Consider the following 16,281-nt stretch of genomic DNA (forward strand, 5'->3'; position numbering starts at 1 on the left):
TATTTTGTTAATTTTTGTTAATATTTACTAATATCTTGAAGCTAGTTTTTATTAATTGCTTTTTGAAGCTTATTTAATCATACTTCAGGTTTTTTTTTACCTTTTCCTTTTTATTTTCTTCTGAAAGTCAAATCAGTTATAATTTTTATCTTTATTTTCTCTTTTAGCCAAGAATTACTATTTCTACAAATGGCTAGATGGATGTATTCATTTTTACACTCTCCTAGTATTTAGGTTTTTTTTAATTTTATAGCATTATAGTCAATATATTTTTGTAGTTTCTTCCATTTTATTTTATTAAAAAATGTTAATGTATTTATTTAAATTCAAGTTAGTTAACATACGATGTAGTATTGGCTTCAGGAGTAGAACCCAGTGATTAATCACTTCATATGACACCTAGTGCTCATCCCAACAAATGCCCTCCTTAATGCCCATCACCCATTTAGCCCATCCTCAACCCACCTCCCCTCCAGCAACCCTGTTTGTTCTCTGTATTTAAAAGTCTCTTATGGTTTGCCTCCCTCTCTGTTTTTGTGTTATTTTTCCTTCCCTTCTCCTATGTTTATTTGTTTGGTTTCTTAAATTCCACATATGAGTGAAATCATATGGTATTTGTTTTTTTCTGACTTATTTTGCTTAGCATAATACACTTTAGTTCCATCCACATTGTTGCAAATGGCGAGATTTAATTCTTTTTGATCGCCAAGTAGTATTCCATTGTATGTATGTATGTATCTTCTCTATGCATTCATCTGTGGATGGACATTTGGGCTCTTTCCATACTTTGGCTATTGTGGATAGCGCTGCTTTATAAACATTGGGGTACGTGTGTCCCTTCAAATCAGCGTTTTTGATTCCTTTGGATAAATACCTAATAGTGCAATTGTTGGGTCATAGGGTAGTTCTATTTTTAATTTTTTGAGGAATCTCCATGCTGTTTTCCAGAGTGGACTTCCAGTTTAATTCATAAAGTTTAGTTTTGAATCTAATCAGGCTCTGAATTTTCATATATATCTTTTTTTTTTTTTTTTTTTTTTTTTTTTTTAGTTTATTTATTTTGAGAGAGAATAGGGGAGGGTCAGAGAGACAGTGAGAGAGAGAATCCCAAGCAGGCTCCACACTGTCAGTGCAGAGCCCAATATAGGGCTTGAACTCACAAAATGAGATCATGACCTGAGCTGAAACTGAGAGTCAGATGCTTAACTGACTGAGCCACCCAGGCACCCCAGTTTTCATGAGTATCTTAAAAAGCAAGTATGTAACATGAATATGTGTATTTTAACAATATTATACCAAAATAACACAAAAGGTTATAAATGTTGATGTTTTTCTATATCGTTACCTTATTCTCCTGTTGTTTTGTATTAATTTCATATTTATTTCTATGTTAACATGTGAAATTAGATTTGTAATGTAAATATAGATACAAGTAATATTAACAGAATAAGCACCATTGTACTCACCCCAGAAGAAGTAGTAAGCCTTAATTATTTTTAAAAACTTAGCACTTCCATTTCTGTAAGTGAAATAGTAAATAAATTTATGGTCATGTTAAGAAACATTTCTCCATGTATTGCCATCAAATTTTGCTTAATACATTTCAAGGCTATTTTATTTAGATCTACAGAAATTAATAAAATTTCTTCTTGATGGATTTTCTCTTTTAAAACCATTGAGCAACCCCAGGTCCCATTCAGTGCTTCTAATTAGTCCATTCTCAGTACTGTTTGCATTTGCCTTTTTTGGTAGTATTTGCTATACTCACTTTTTCATTTTCATCTTGATATTCTTGTTTTGTGAATAGAGCATCCTATTCAAGTACTGGAAGCCACAGTCAGAACAATTAGGTAAGAAAGATAAATACAAAGCATCTAAATTGGAAAGGAATAAGTGAAACCATCTCTATTTACAGACATCATTTTATATATAGAAAATCCAAGTGAACTCAAACTGATAAAGCTAATCAACAAATTGAGCAAAGTTATAGAGTACAAGATCAACAAACAAAAATCCGAGAAAATAGAGAATTCTGGTTTCTTGAGGGATCTTGGCTGATGGGTTGCCACTGAGTAATGAATTGGGTGACCATGGGGGTATGAGTACTATGTACCCTTTAACTCAAAGTTTCTTAGATTTGGCCAATGGGAGCCCCTTCAAGCTGGCCTCTTGTGTCTTGCTGACATGTTTCCATCACTCATTAAGCATCTCCTTAATTTCTGACAGATAGTAAAGGCTCATTTTGTACTTTCTCAGCCCTGGCCCTGGAATTCACCATTTCTCTAAGAAATTATAGTTGCTTTCAGTGGAGAATGATATTTAGGAACCAAGACCTAGGTAATAGGTGTGCTCATTGGTCTTAGACCATCTCTGCTGACAGAGCTAGGAAATTTACGTGTGTGTGTGTGTGTGTGTGTGTGTGTGTACACAAATACCTGTTTATATCCGAAAAAAAAATCAGTTCATATGGATACTTCCAATTTCAATCCAACATCACAATGTTTATTCTAACCTTCCTTTCCACATCTGTAACTCCCTTTTCTTTCTTTTTTAACGTTTGTTTATTTTTGAGAGAGACAGAGAGACAGCATGAGCGGGGGAGGGGTAGGGAGAGGGGGAGACACAGAATCTGAAGCAGGTTCCAGGGTCCTAGCTGTCAACACAGAGCCCAATGCGGGACTCAAACCCACAAACCATGAGATCATGACCTGAACCGAAGTTGGATGCTTAACCGACTGAGCCACCCAGGTGTCCCTGTAACTCCATTTTCTTATAGTGAAAAACCTGGTTCTCATCCATCATATATTTACTTATTTGCTCATTCTTGGAATACATATTAAGTAGTTTCAGAATTGCTAATGCATACAATTGTGATAAGCATACCTACTCATTGGAGTTCATTATTTTTGTAGATCTTTTTGTCTTTGGCCTGAGGACAAATCACTTACTACATTTGAATTACTTGGGTTAGTTCTTTTTCCACCCTTCACTGTGGTTATGTTATTCATTTGATTTCTGTTTGTGTTTAGTTTTAGGGTTCTCTTCATCTTTGCTGTTGTGAACACATTTAGGGTGTCTCCCATGATTCTCACTCCTAATAACCACACTGTTGAGTAATCCCCTCCCCTTGAGTGTGGGTGGGACTATGAGCAGCTTCTAACCAACAGAATATGGTAAAGATTATGGGATATCACTCTTGTTTTTATGTTAAATTGTATGGCAAAAGTGAAGGGATTTTGCAAGTGTAATTAAGGTTCCTAATCAGTTGACTATGTAGGGGAAAGGGAAATTATACTAGGTGGCTCACCTAATCTGGTAAACACTTTAAGAGGGCCTCAGTCAGGGCACCTGGGTGTCTCAATCAGTTAATCGTCCAACTTCTGGCTCAGGTCATAATCTCATTGTACATGAGTTCAAGCCCCACTTTGCTGACAATGCAGAGCCTGCTTGGGATTCTCCCCCTCTCTCTACCCCTTCCCCACTCACTCTTTCTCTCTTTCTTAATAAATAAAAACTTTAAAAAAAGAGCCCTGTGTTGGGCTCTGTGCTGACAGTGTGGAGCCTGCTTGGGATTCTCTCTCTCCCTTCTTTCTGTCCCTTCCCCCACTCTCTCTCAAAATAAATAAGCATTTAAAAATTTAAAAAAAAGAGAGACTCTGAGAATCAAAGATTTTCTCTTTATTGCTAGCTTTGAAGAAACAAACTGCCATAAATTATTTTTTCTTTCTATTCTTTTTAAAAGTAGGTTTCACATCCAGCACAGAGCCCAATGTGGGGCTTGACTCACGACCCTGAGATCAACACCTGAGCTGAGATCGAGTCAGATGCTTAACTGACTGAGCCACACAGGCACTCCAAACAGACTGCCCTGAATTCTGTAGTCACAAAGAAACTATTTCTGCCAACTACCTAAAAGAGCTTGGAAGCTAACCCTTTACTTGTCAAGCCTACTGATGAGACTGCAGACCACCTGACAGTTTAACTTCAGCTTTGTAAGACCCTGAGTAGAAGAGCCAGCTAAGCCCAGATTCCTGACCCACAGAAATTGAGATAATAAATGGGTCTGTAGTAATTGTTTGTATAACAACAGAAAACTAATATTTGTTAATTTTATCTACTCTTTTAATATGTGAAACACTAACATTTCTAAAAGTCTAAACTACACAAAACAGTTCACTCAGGGAAGTATAACTCCCTCAATCACTTCTATTCCCTCCCCTCCCCATATGCTCTTCCCCTTCTGGATTTGGACTCAAGGCATCAGAATGTCTGGCTGTGGGCTGATGTGCCAAAGCCAACAAGAAATAGATACTGCAAGAATTAGGTTCTCTCAGCCAACATGCAGAAGCTGCAATGAAAATTAGGTTAAAAAAAGTTGGAAGGCTCTTGAGAGAAGAAGAAAGTCATATAAATTCCTTGTGATACATCAAAATACAGGTAAATGCATTTAAATGCATTTAAATATTTTAGGATAAAACTCAAATGGTTTTGGCATGTATCATTTTTTCATGATTTCACACTAAATTTCACACTAAATTGAGTAATTTTGCAATTACTCAACCAACTGCATTTGATAAAAGGTATCTACTATGAAAATAAATGATATAAAGTACTTTTGATATAATCATTCAGCTGCTAAGCCAACTGAACGTTTTGCCAAGTGGAGAAATAAATACCTTTATTGTAAAAGCCACTTCCACTTGGGCATTATATAACTTCCAGCTAAAAGCATCTTAATTGAAATTCCCACATTCTTACTCCAACTGCCAACCTTTCCACTGAGCTACATCCACGTCTAAATGCCTACTTGATATCACCTCTTTAACATTCAACAAGTATCTCAAACTTAACATGACCTCATCCTACATAGTCACTGTTTACCATCTTAGTAAATGAAACTACCATTCATGTAGATGTTCGGAATGAAAATTTAAGCATTGTATTTAACTTCTTTCCTTCCTATTCACATCCAAGCATCAGCCAGCCACTCCTGTTACTTCTACACTCAAATTGTATCATTTTGACCATTTTTCATTGCCTCCAACATTTACTTCCCTAATTCAAAGCACCCTATCTTAACAAAATCAGTGGTGTCCAAACAGATTGTAGAGGAAGCAAACCTGCCACTGACATTTAGAGACCTGGGTCAACATACAAGTAGAAGTCGCCAGCCAGCTCCCTTCTCTTAACCATCTCCACCTTTGTCCCACACCAAAAAGGGGCCTCATGTTCACATTTGTGGGCACTCCAGATTGTATGTCTAAGCTGTCTAGTCTCACCATGTAGCTACCACTTGGCCACCTTGTGCACATAGGCAGCACATTGACCTTCCAGAGGACAGATGGAGGGAGGGAGCTTTGGACACAGAAGAGGCACAGACTCTGGTAGCAGCCTTGAAGCTACTTGAGTGGAAAATTCGCAGATACCCTGAGCACGGTCTAAAGGAGGTTTCACGCTCTGGACACGAATGTGTCTTTGCATCTCGATTTCTCACCAGGAAGGAAAGGGGCTTGGCCAAATGAGGGCCAAACTGTGACCCTTTGTATGCTTAATAATTATTAAAATGTAAAATATATTTGTTACTAGATACTGATAATTGTATTAACCGAATCTTTAAAAATCTTTTTGACACTTATAGAGTGTTTTGGTCACAGGGAAAAATTAAAATTTCATTTTTGCTGCAGAGAAGTAAATCAAGATGATTAGTAAAAGATTTTTAAGGATAGGCAATTATTGCATTAAGACAAAATTCAGTGGTGAAAGTTGAATGGAAACGATTTCAAGAAAAAGGCACAGTGCACACTTTCCAAACGTTAAAAAAGCTTATGTATGTTTAATTGATATTGGTATAGAAAATATGCTACAATGGTATCTTTGAATCATTTAAACTTATAAAGAAAATACTGTAGATGTCAATAATGTAAAAGGGGATACATTAGTTTTTGAAACTGTTGTAAGGGGAAGGTAGCAAAACATTTGAAAGACCACTACTCTGATAAAAGAAGATCAAGTTTAGTAAATGATGTATCAAGGTGTACCATCACAGACACGTGATGCTAAAGAGAAGTAAATGAGGTTGACTCCTATCTCATACCAGCTATCTCAACTTTTACAAGTTGTCACACTCCTGAGTCCCCCAACTGAAAAATTGGATAGGAATATTTATTTGTACTATTGTGAAGAACAAATGAAATAACATTTATAAAGGAAATTGCACAGTGTTTGGATCTTAGACATTCCCCAGAAGTCAGCCATGGTTTTTTTATTTATCTGGATTTGACATTCATGAATTATGGTGTGAGAAGATTCTTCACTAGCATTAATAGTAGGGTCTGGATTCTTTACAAATGCCCCAATAGGCAGTGCTAAGTAAGCCCTGGTAAAATTGTGCTTTATCCGTCCCTAGGCGGGATTAGAGAAAAACATTCTAGTGTAAAGAATATGGGTGGTCCCTCAAGCCAGTCAGAGTGGCCAAAATGAACAAATCAGGAGACTACAGATGCTGGCGAGGATGTGGAGAAACGGGAACCCTCTTGCACTGTTGGTGGGAATGCAAACTGGTGCAGCCACTCTGGAAAACAGTGTGGAAGTTCCTCAAAAAATTAAAAATAGACCTACCCTATGACCCAGCTGTAGCACTGCTAGGAATTTACCCAAGGGATACAGGAGTACTGATGCATAGGGGCACTTGTACCCCAATGTTTATAGCAGCACTCTCAACAATAGCCAAATTATGGAAAGAGCCTAAATGTCCATCAACTGATGAATGGATAAAGAAATTGTGATTTATATACACAATGGAGTACTATGTGGCAATGAGAAAGAATGAAATATGGCCCTTTGTAGCAATGTGGATGGAACTGGAGAGTGTGATGCTAAGTGAAATAAGCCATACAGAGAAAGACAGTTACCATATGTGTTCACTCTTATGTGGATCCTGAGAAACTTAACAGGAACCCATGGGGGAGGGGAAGGGAAAAAAAAAAGAGGTTAGAGTGGGAGAGAGCCAAAGCATAAGAGACTCTTAAAAACTGAGAACAAACTGAGGGGTGATGGGGGGTGGGAGGGAGGGGAGGGTAGGTGATGGGCATTGAAGAGGGCATCTTTTGGGATGAGCACTGGGTGTTGTATGGAAACCAATTTGACAATAAATTTCATATATTAAAAAAAAAAGAATATGGGTGGTCAATCAAAATAACTAACACAAGAAATATTTCTTGGCTTCTTCATTCTAAATTTGATTTTATTCTCAATTCAGAATGACTGCCTTCAAATAAGAAAAAGCTAAAAAAAGAAAAAAACCTAAACACATCAAAGAGGGGCAGCTGGGTGGCTCAGTAGGTAGAGCATGCAACTCTTGCTCTTGGGGTCATGAGTTCAAGCCTCACACTGGGGTTTAAAAAAATTTTTTTAATTAAAAAAAAAAAACACATGAATGATACAGAACAAATTGGTGGTTGCCAGAGGCGGGGTATGCAATCTAGGTGAAATGGGTGAAGGGGCACCTGGCTGGCTCAGTTGGAGAAGCATGCAGATCTTGATTCCGGGTCGTAAGTTAGAACCCCATGTGGTTTAGGAAAGTTGCTAAGAGTTAAAAAGTTCTTATCACAAGAAAAAAAACTTTTGTAACTATGTATAGTGATGGATGTTGACTAGACTTATTGTGGTGATCATTTCACAATATATACAAATATTGAATCATTATGTTGTACACCTGAAAATGACATTATATATCAATTATATCTCAATTTAAAAAAGAAATAACTAATATAATCTAAGTTTATTTTTAAAAAATCACATACCATGAATTTCACACTTATTAGGATATTGTGAACTGTTAAGTCATGGGGGCAATTAGTGGTTCACCATGAAATATTTATATTAGATGACACAAAGTTAGAAAATGTATAAATCAATATTTATTATCAAAATTACAACAAAATAGGTAAAAACATGAGTTCATCCAAATAGCTACATGTTATATACTGATAGCTATTTCAGAATTTGAATTGCTTTGTTATTAAGATACTATTACTAAACATGCACCATTTTTTGTTATTTAATAGGATTCCTTTATAAGGAAGTAGTGACAATGTTAAGAAAAATTTCTAAGAAGAAAAAGTAACATGAAAAATTATATGAATTAATTTATTTTCCAGAAAATTTAAAAAAGATCATAGACTGATCATTTCCCTGTCATAGTTTCGGCTTCAAGCATGCCTTTCTCTATTCTGAGATGCTGGAGCTGGGACTTTGACAAAGATGTCCCAGTCTCCCTTGCTACTGTTATAGTTTGCCAATGGAGGCATTAAAGGGAGACTGGAAGGCTCAGTACGGAGAAGAAAAGGGGAAAGGGAGAAGGAACTCACTTGTTTTCCAGTTCTTTCAGTATCTCTAGCAGTAGAGGAGGGCTATAGCTTGCCTGCAAATTCTTTTTGCTTTCTCAGCACCAGGCTGCTAAACCCAGTTAACAGCCATGTTAACAGACTCCTCTTCCAAACTCTTAGGTTCTGATAAATCCTTCCTCTCTCCTTTGTTCCCTAAGCTCTATGGTGTTAGCTGTTTCTTGAAGTTACAAATCTGTCCCCTTTTTGCTCTTTCAGTCATCCAACATTGTATAATCAATTTCCTGTAATTAAATATTGTTTGAAATTACCAGTATAGTTCTGCTTTTTTTTTTTTACTATATCCTGATGGACACAGTCCTAACCACAATTTGTTTTAGCAGTACAACCGCTTACTTGTGGGAATACTTTGAGGACCACTGTCCTACTCTACTGGAGATGACTAGACTCAAACCAGTGTTGGACTTGGTGGTATGACATAAGAAAAGTAAATAAGGGACAAAAAGTCTTCCTATGATCAATTACTGACATTTGAAGAGATAGTCGTACACAAACTTCCTCTTTAAAAAAAAATTTTTTTAATGCTTATTTTTTGAGACACACACACACACACACACACACACACACACACAGAGTGCGAGTGGGGGAGGGGCTGAGAGAGACTGGGAGACACAGAATCCAAAGCAGGCTCCAGGCTCTGAGATGTCAGCACAGAGGCCGACATGGGGCTTGAACTAAAGAACCGCGAGATCATGACCTGGGCCAAAGTCTGATGTTTAACCGACTGAGCCACCCAGGTGCCCTCAAAGTTTCTCTTGAAGGTATATTATGCCAGTCAAGAATGGAGTATCTTAAATTTCTAGCATTTAGTATGAAATGTCCAAGATGATCTCTATCCTGCACTGATAATCAGATCCAGGGAAGAGCTGTTTGATGTATTGGTCAAGTAGCCAATCACAGTTATCCAAAGAACACTTACCTAGTACATTTCCCCACTGAAGCAACCCAATTATTAAATGTTCTAGAGCCTTAAAAAAAAAAAAAAAAAAGGTGCTTGACTTCTTCTGAAAGTAACAGTGCCCAATTTCACATTGTAAACAGCAAATCGCTCAACCCTACTAGCCACACTCCTTTTGTCCAACTCTCCAGCCTTAGCTATTAGAGATTTCTTGATGGGATGGGGATCGGAGGATTTATTCTCCAAAGATTGGTTCTCATTTCAAGAACTTCCCCCCTTGTTTCCACATACCTCTATTTACCAAGATCTTGACTTGGGTGCACCTTCCAGATCTTCCAGGGTCTGGGGGTGGGGAAGAATGCTGCTTTGTTCAGAATTTTGACTGTTGGAGCACCCGGGTGGCTCAGTTGCTGAAGCGTCTGACTTCGGCTCAGGTCGTGATCTCAGGGTTTGTGAGTTCGAGCCCCACATCGGGCTCTGTGCTGACAGCTCAGAGCTGCTTCGGATTCTGTGTCTCCTTCTCTCTCTGCCCCTCCCCCACTTGTGCTGTCTCTCTCTGTCTCTTAAAAATAAGTAAATTTAAAAAAAAAAAGAAAAGAAAAGAAAAGAAAAAAAATATATTGACTGTCAAATACTTCCTCCTTGACCAAATTTTAGTTAGGCTCCTCTGGACTCTCTTCTCAACTAGGATTCAACTTTTGGCTTCAGTGTTTGTCTTTGCATTACCCAGTTTTAGCAAGAATTCTGTCAACTCAGTTTAGCCAGAGCTCTTGATATCTCATTACTCTTAATATCTAATTAAAGTCTTCATCCACCCAGGCGATATCTGATATCAAGAACTCTCTTGGTCAGTCCAGCAAGAATTTCCCCTTACCTTTGATGTCTCCTCTTAATTTTCCATCCACTGACTTCCCCCCACTCCCACCAACTTGCTATTGCATATAAACCCTATTTGTTCTTTCTGTATTTGGAACTGAGCCTGGTTCTATGCTGAAGTTCTTCTCCCCTATTGCAGTGTTCCTGAATAAAATCTATTTTTGAACTTCTTTAACTACTGTTCAGTTTTGGTTTTCTTTATCATCACTCAGGGCCTCGCTTTCTTGTCTTCCTGACTGTGGATAGTTTTCTTGAAGCTGGACCCTAACTGAAGTTGTAAGGTAAAAAGGTGGAAACAGCATCAGGAGCACCCCCAGAGCTACTGGCTATCATATTATAAAGGGCTCTGGTGCAAATGAGCGTCTCCCTAACAAACGGAATGTAATCACCCTTCTGTGGTATCACATTAGGTCCTAGTAGAAAAGGGATATAAACATGAAGGTAGCAGTGACCCGGCCCATGGCCGGGGATGAGGGGTGGCGTGGGGGGCTGGGAGAACAGTTAGATCTGGAGACAGTCACACACAAAGGCACACAAAGAAACCTCTTCCACAGGCTCAACACTAAAAGCCAGCCCAGAAACGAATAAAGCTCCACCTCTGGTCACAGGTAAACTCCTTCGACCTCTGGCGTAAGAACACAAAGAAATGCTCGTCCATTTCAGGCACAGTCCCTCTCACAAACCCACAGGCACCCTCACATTCTCGGCGTCACACATCGACCCACAATCACGGGACGTGATTTTAAATACAGAAGCTGACTGCACTGACAGAAGGCTTCGCCCCGTGGTGCACAAGCACAAAAGTGTGCAGCGACGGTCACACAGAAATCGCCACATCTGAGAATTCAGTAACAGTCACGGACGTGCGCAAATTCACGGTTTCCTCACGCACAGCCGCCCACAGTCACTTGCGTGCCCAAGATCCGCCAGGGTGGCACACGGTTCTCGGGTCAAGACTCCCACGGCTGCGGCCACCTGCGCAGGCGCGGAGTAGAGGCGGGCCTTGGGGCCCTCTGGGAAATGTAGTTCAGCAAATGAAGGCCGCGGCGCAAAGCTCTCTGGGGCTGGTGGTTCGAAGGGTCCTAAGGAAAAGCTGAGCTGCGTCCAGTCCAGCTGGATGTGTCCCCAGAGGAGCTCGGGGTCCCGCACGGCTCAGTCCCTGCTCCGCTTCGCTCCGCGGGGCATTCTGGGAGGGGACGTCGTGGGTCTCGGGTCGCTGGGCGGGTTTCCAGAGCCCGCGGCGACGGGAGGTGAGTTGGGCCTGGCTGAGCGCGGGAGCCAGAGGTCAGGGCCGGGCTTGAGGTGGACCGTCAGGGACCGGGATGGGGCCAGGGGGGTGCCCTCAGGGGTTCCTGTATAACTGTGTGAGAGGTCGCGATGTGACAGAATGTGATCTTGTGTGGCACCGTGTGTGTGATTATGAAAGATTGTATGTCTCAGGTATAAAACTGTGTGTGTCTGTGTGTGTGTGTGTCTGTTTCTGCAGGTGTAACTGTGTGTTACTGTATATGGGTTTGTAAGAAACAGCGGGTGTGACATTGTGTCGCTGTATGAATATGTGTGATTATGTTTGACTACTTGTCTCTGTGGATATAACAGTGTTTGAATGTGTGTGACAGCAGGTGTGATTGCGAACCCATGAGCATCTTTCTCTGCAGGTATAAATTTGTATGAGTAATGGTGACCGGATGTGTGACCTTGTGTCCTAAGTCACTGCGAGATTGCGTGGGACTGTCTGTCGGAGTAATTGTGTGTCATCATCTCTGTCTTTGGGTTAATGCCACTGTGTATGTGTTTGACATTACAGGTGAGCTTGTGTGACCATGTATAGTGTATGTGTGTGACTGGGTGAGAATTTGTATGTGTACGTGAGACTGAAGGCTTGATTGTGTGGGACCTAGTGTGTGATTGTGGGCGCAGAAAGATTAAAATTACTTGCCCAAGTTCAGACAGTTTATAAGTGACAGAACAGGGTCTTGAGCCTAGGCAGAGGCCTTGCTTTTAATTACTAAACTCTCTTGGTCTTTCCCATACTGTGAGAGTGAAAACTGGGGGCCTTGGATTCTGAGGGTGTTGGAGAGGATTGTCCCTGGTCTTGGACGAGGAACTGTCAGGATATGGGAACTTAATGTGGGTCTCGTCCTTCAGTCCTCTTGTGAGTCACAGAACCCAGTCTAAAGACATTGTAGTGAGACCATCCTCAAACTGACTGCTCTGGGGATGGAGAGCTCAGTCTGAAAGCCAGGTCTTCCTCACCTTAGGCCATGCAGTTTCAGATTTTAGCTTTGTCTTTGTCAAAACTCTTCCACGTTTGGTGCTGAGAGAGGCCAATCCATGGCTCTTTTTCTGATATACCAAGTTAGCTAAATTTTGCTTCTGACTTTCATAGTTAATAAAGAAAAACGGTCTCATTTCCTTTCCAGATGTGTGTAGAGCATGTAAGCAGGAACGAAGGTAGCACTTCTTTACACCAGCAGTTGGCAGTGAGACAGTGAGGAAAGAAAGGTTCTGAGAGATGGAGTAACTTGCCCAAGGTCATGCAGCCAATGAATGAAGGAGTGGAGAGTCACCATGCGCCTGGGGGCTATGTGAAGCCCAAGTCTTTAACATCACCTTCTTTCGGAGACTGATGGCTTATCTCAAACTTTGGAAGTATTACCCAAGTGATGCACCACTCTTTGCAGACAGAAATATAAAAGACATTTTTTGGGGGCGCCTGAGTGGCTCAATCACTTGAGCTTCTGACTCTTGATTTCAGCACAGGTAATGATCCCAGGGTCCCCGGATCCAGCCCCATGTTGGGCTCTGTGCTGAGTGTGGAGCCTGCTTAAGATTCTCTCTCTCTCTCTCTCTCTCTCTCTCTTTCTCTTTCTCTTTCTCTCTTTCTCTTTCTCCCTCTGCCCCTCTCCCCTGCTTGCGCTTTCTTTCTCTCTCTCTCTCTCTCTAAAACAATAAAAAAGTAAAAGACATTTCTTTTATGCAGATGCTATGTAGGGCTCCCAGATGCAGAGAAGGCTTCATTGATTCTCCTCTCAGGTTGCAAAGGCTTTTATGGACAATTTCAAGCTGTGTTGCACTAAGGAAATAACTTTCTCAGAGACTGATTGGCCAGTGCAGAGTAGCCCAGGTTTAGGAAGTCGTATATCCTGAATTCTAGGTCAAACATGACTGTCCTCATTTTCAGATTGAAGAAATGTTGGCTCTGAGAGAACAACAAATATTTCAGGCTGTGCAATTTGTTATTGGTTTGTATTAAAATTTAGCAATGCCTGCCTCAAGCTCTATTTCTGCGAAGTAATAAAGGTAATATCTGCATCTCTGAAAATGCCTCTCTAGTAGATATATGGCTTTGATTCCCAGGTTATGTTAAATAATTCCCATTCAGACATTGTAGGCTCTTGAAAGAGGACCAGTTTTGAGTCTCGTTGCAGTTGATTCTTACGACTTTGAGTTAGTTGCTTTAGCTTTTTGAACCTCAGTTTTACTTGTTGGCAAGATAAGGATAATAATATTTACCTTTGCGTTTTGTGAAGAATAAAGAAAATAATGACATATGTAGGGGTGCCTGGGTGGCTCAATCAGTTGAGCATCTGACTCTTGGTTTCAGCCCAGGTCATGATCTCAGGGGTCGCTGACAGCGCAGAGCCTGCTTGGGATTCTCTTTTTCCTTCTCCCTCTGCCCCTTCTCTGCTCGTGTGTGTGCGCGCTCTCTCTCTCAAAACAAATAAATGTTAAAAAAAAAGATAATGGCATGTACAACATGTGTAACATCGCTATTTATATTACAGGAGGCCCAGTAAGATTGATTTATTCATTTAATAAATATTTTTTAAGCTTTTATTTTGAGAGAGAGAGAGAGAGAGAAAATGAGTGAGGGAGGGAGGGGCAGAAAGAGATGGAGAGAGAGAATCACAAGCAAGCTCCATGCTGTCAGCTGGGAGCCCAATGCAGGGCTTGATCCCACGAACCGTGAAATCATGACCTGAACCAAAATCAAGAGTTGGATGCTTAACCCTACTGAGCCACTCAGGCGCCTCCATTTAACAAATAATTTTTGAGTGCCTGCAAAGGTTCTGGCATTATTCTAACACTAGAGATACAATCAGTGAACCAAACAAATCCTAGTTCTATTAGATCCCACACTGTTGTTTGGGGAGACAACAATAAACAAGAGAAAAAAAGTAACATGTCCAATGGTGTCAAAAGCTACGAAGAAAAATCACAATAAGGAAAAAGAGACTGGAAGGGAAGTTATCTTTAGATAGAATTTTCAGGAAAGTGCCTCTCATGTGGTAACAACTGAGCACAAACAGGAATGAAGAGAGGGAGTGAGCCATGTCCAGGCAGAAGGAAAATCAAAGGTAACGGCCCTGAAGATGGACTGTGCACAGTGTTTGAGGAACTGTAAGAAAACCTGTGTGCCTGGAGTGGGGCGAGCAAGCGGAATGAGGGTAGGAAATGAAGTCTAAGGGGCATCCAAGGGCCAGATCATAAACCACCTTGTTGGCCATTTAGATTTTGTTGAGTTCAAGCTATATGTTCTTAATACCAGTGAGGACTTCAGGGGTTAAATTAATCTGCGGCCTTTTCTCAGATCTTAGAAGGCTTAGGGCTGGCCTATGCAAGGAGGCTGTAGAGACCATAAAGGGACAGGTGTTCTATCTTTGTGAATCTCAGATCAGCAATCTGGGGTTGGTTTGCCATTTTTTTTTCCCCTTTAATTCTCGTTTCTCAGGACATTGTTCTCCAAAAGAGAAGATTAAAGAAGAAAGGAAGAATGGCTGTTGGACTTTGTAAAGCCATGTCTCAAGTAAGTTGGTGTTTTCACTTTGTTTCCAGAAATTCTACTTCTTTTTTTAGGACTTTGTGACTTCAGAAAGTCACAAATAGCCCAGTGAGCACTCTCACACTTGTCTCTCTCAACTACTTCATATAATCTCTCTATAAATCACTTAGTATCTTTTTTACTCAGTGCTGTGCTCAAATATGTGATGGAAGAGAACTATCCTTTTTAGATAGCTCATGATTTGTTATGCTGGGGATTAGTGCAAGTGGAATAAAGGACAGAGGTGTGATTATTGAGCGCCCTATTAAATAGGGAAGTCAAGGATGGCCTCTCTGAGGAAGTGACATTTAAGCAAAGAAAAACCTCAGTGAAAGTAGGGATTAGGTTTCGTGGAGATTTGGAGAAGACCTTTAAAAGTAGAAGGAATAGCAAATATGAAGTTATTATGGTGGGAACATGTTTGATGAGCTCTAGGAATATCATTGAGCCAGTATCCTCAGAGGGAAATGAACACTATGAGATCAGAGGAGTAGCTGGGGAACAAGTTATATAGGCCGTTGAAACTCATGACCAGAACTTTGAGGTTTGTTCTAAGAGTGAAGGAGAGTCATTGGAGTGTTTGTAATGTAATTTGATTTATATTAAAACAAATTTTTTTATGTTTATTTTTAAGAGAGAGAGAGACACAGAGCACAAGCAGGGGAGGGACAGAGAGAGAGGGAGACACAGAATCTGAAGCAGGCTCCAGGCTCTGAGCTGGTAGCACAGAGCCCCATGCGGGGCTCCAACCCACAAACCATGAGATCATGACCTGAGCCAAAGTCAGATGCTTAACGAACTGAGCCACCCAGGCACCCCAATTTGATTTATATTTTAAAAGGGAAATAGAAAGGAATTAAGGGTGGAGTGGGCGATCAGTTAGGAGACTACCACAGTAATCTAGGTGGAAGGTGATAGCTGCCTGGACTGTGGTGGTATCATTGGAGCTGCTGGGATTGGGGTATATGTTGGAGATAGAAAATGTGGGATTTGGTCAGGGGTGGGTTGCGGAATGTGAGAGGAAGAAAGAAGTCAAGGATAACTACAAAGATTTTTGACCTGGGCAACTGTACAAATGGTTGTGCCATTTACTGAGATGGAAAGACAGGGCAGAATGAGATGGGAACAAAAATTGAGTTCTAGATATATTAAGTTTGTGAGATTGGGTATCCAAGTACAATATTGATTATACACTGGAATCATGATTGGGGGTGTGAATTTGAGAATGATTAGTGTATTTAAAGCCGTAGGACAGGATAGGATTATCTGATTGTGAG

General features: G+C 40.3%; 1 protein-coding gene across 4 annotated transcripts in view; it reads left to right on the plus strand.

Moving 5' to 3' along the window:
• Nucleotides 1-11,228: 11,228 nt before the first annotated feature.
• Nucleotides 11,229-16,281, plus strand: part of ZNF527 (zinc finger protein 527) — a 32,402-nt gene continuing 27,349 nt past the window's right edge. For 2 of the 4 annotated variants that reach the window (XM_007096866.3, XM_042968976.1), the window contains exons 1-2: nucleotides 11,229-11,429; nucleotides 14,915-14,989. In XM_007096866.3, coding sequence (XP_007096928.1) covers nucleotides 14,957-14,989 — 33 coding nt within the window. In that variant the 5' untranslated portion in view covers nucleotides 11,229-11,429; nucleotides 14,915-14,956. Of the gene's footprint in view, nucleotides 11,430-14,914; nucleotides 14,990-16,281 lie in introns of those variants that run through there. The other 2 variants (XM_007096867.3, XM_015544107.2) reach the window with 1 other exon arrangement.

The sequence above is a fragment of the Panthera tigris genome, chromosome E2, assembly GCF_018350195.1.
Source record: "Panthera tigris isolate Pti1 chromosome E2, P.tigris_Pti1_mat1.1, whole genome shotgun sequence".
Classification (NCBI taxonomy): domain Eukaryota; kingdom Metazoa; phylum Chordata; class Mammalia; order Carnivora; family Felidae; genus Panthera; species Panthera tigris.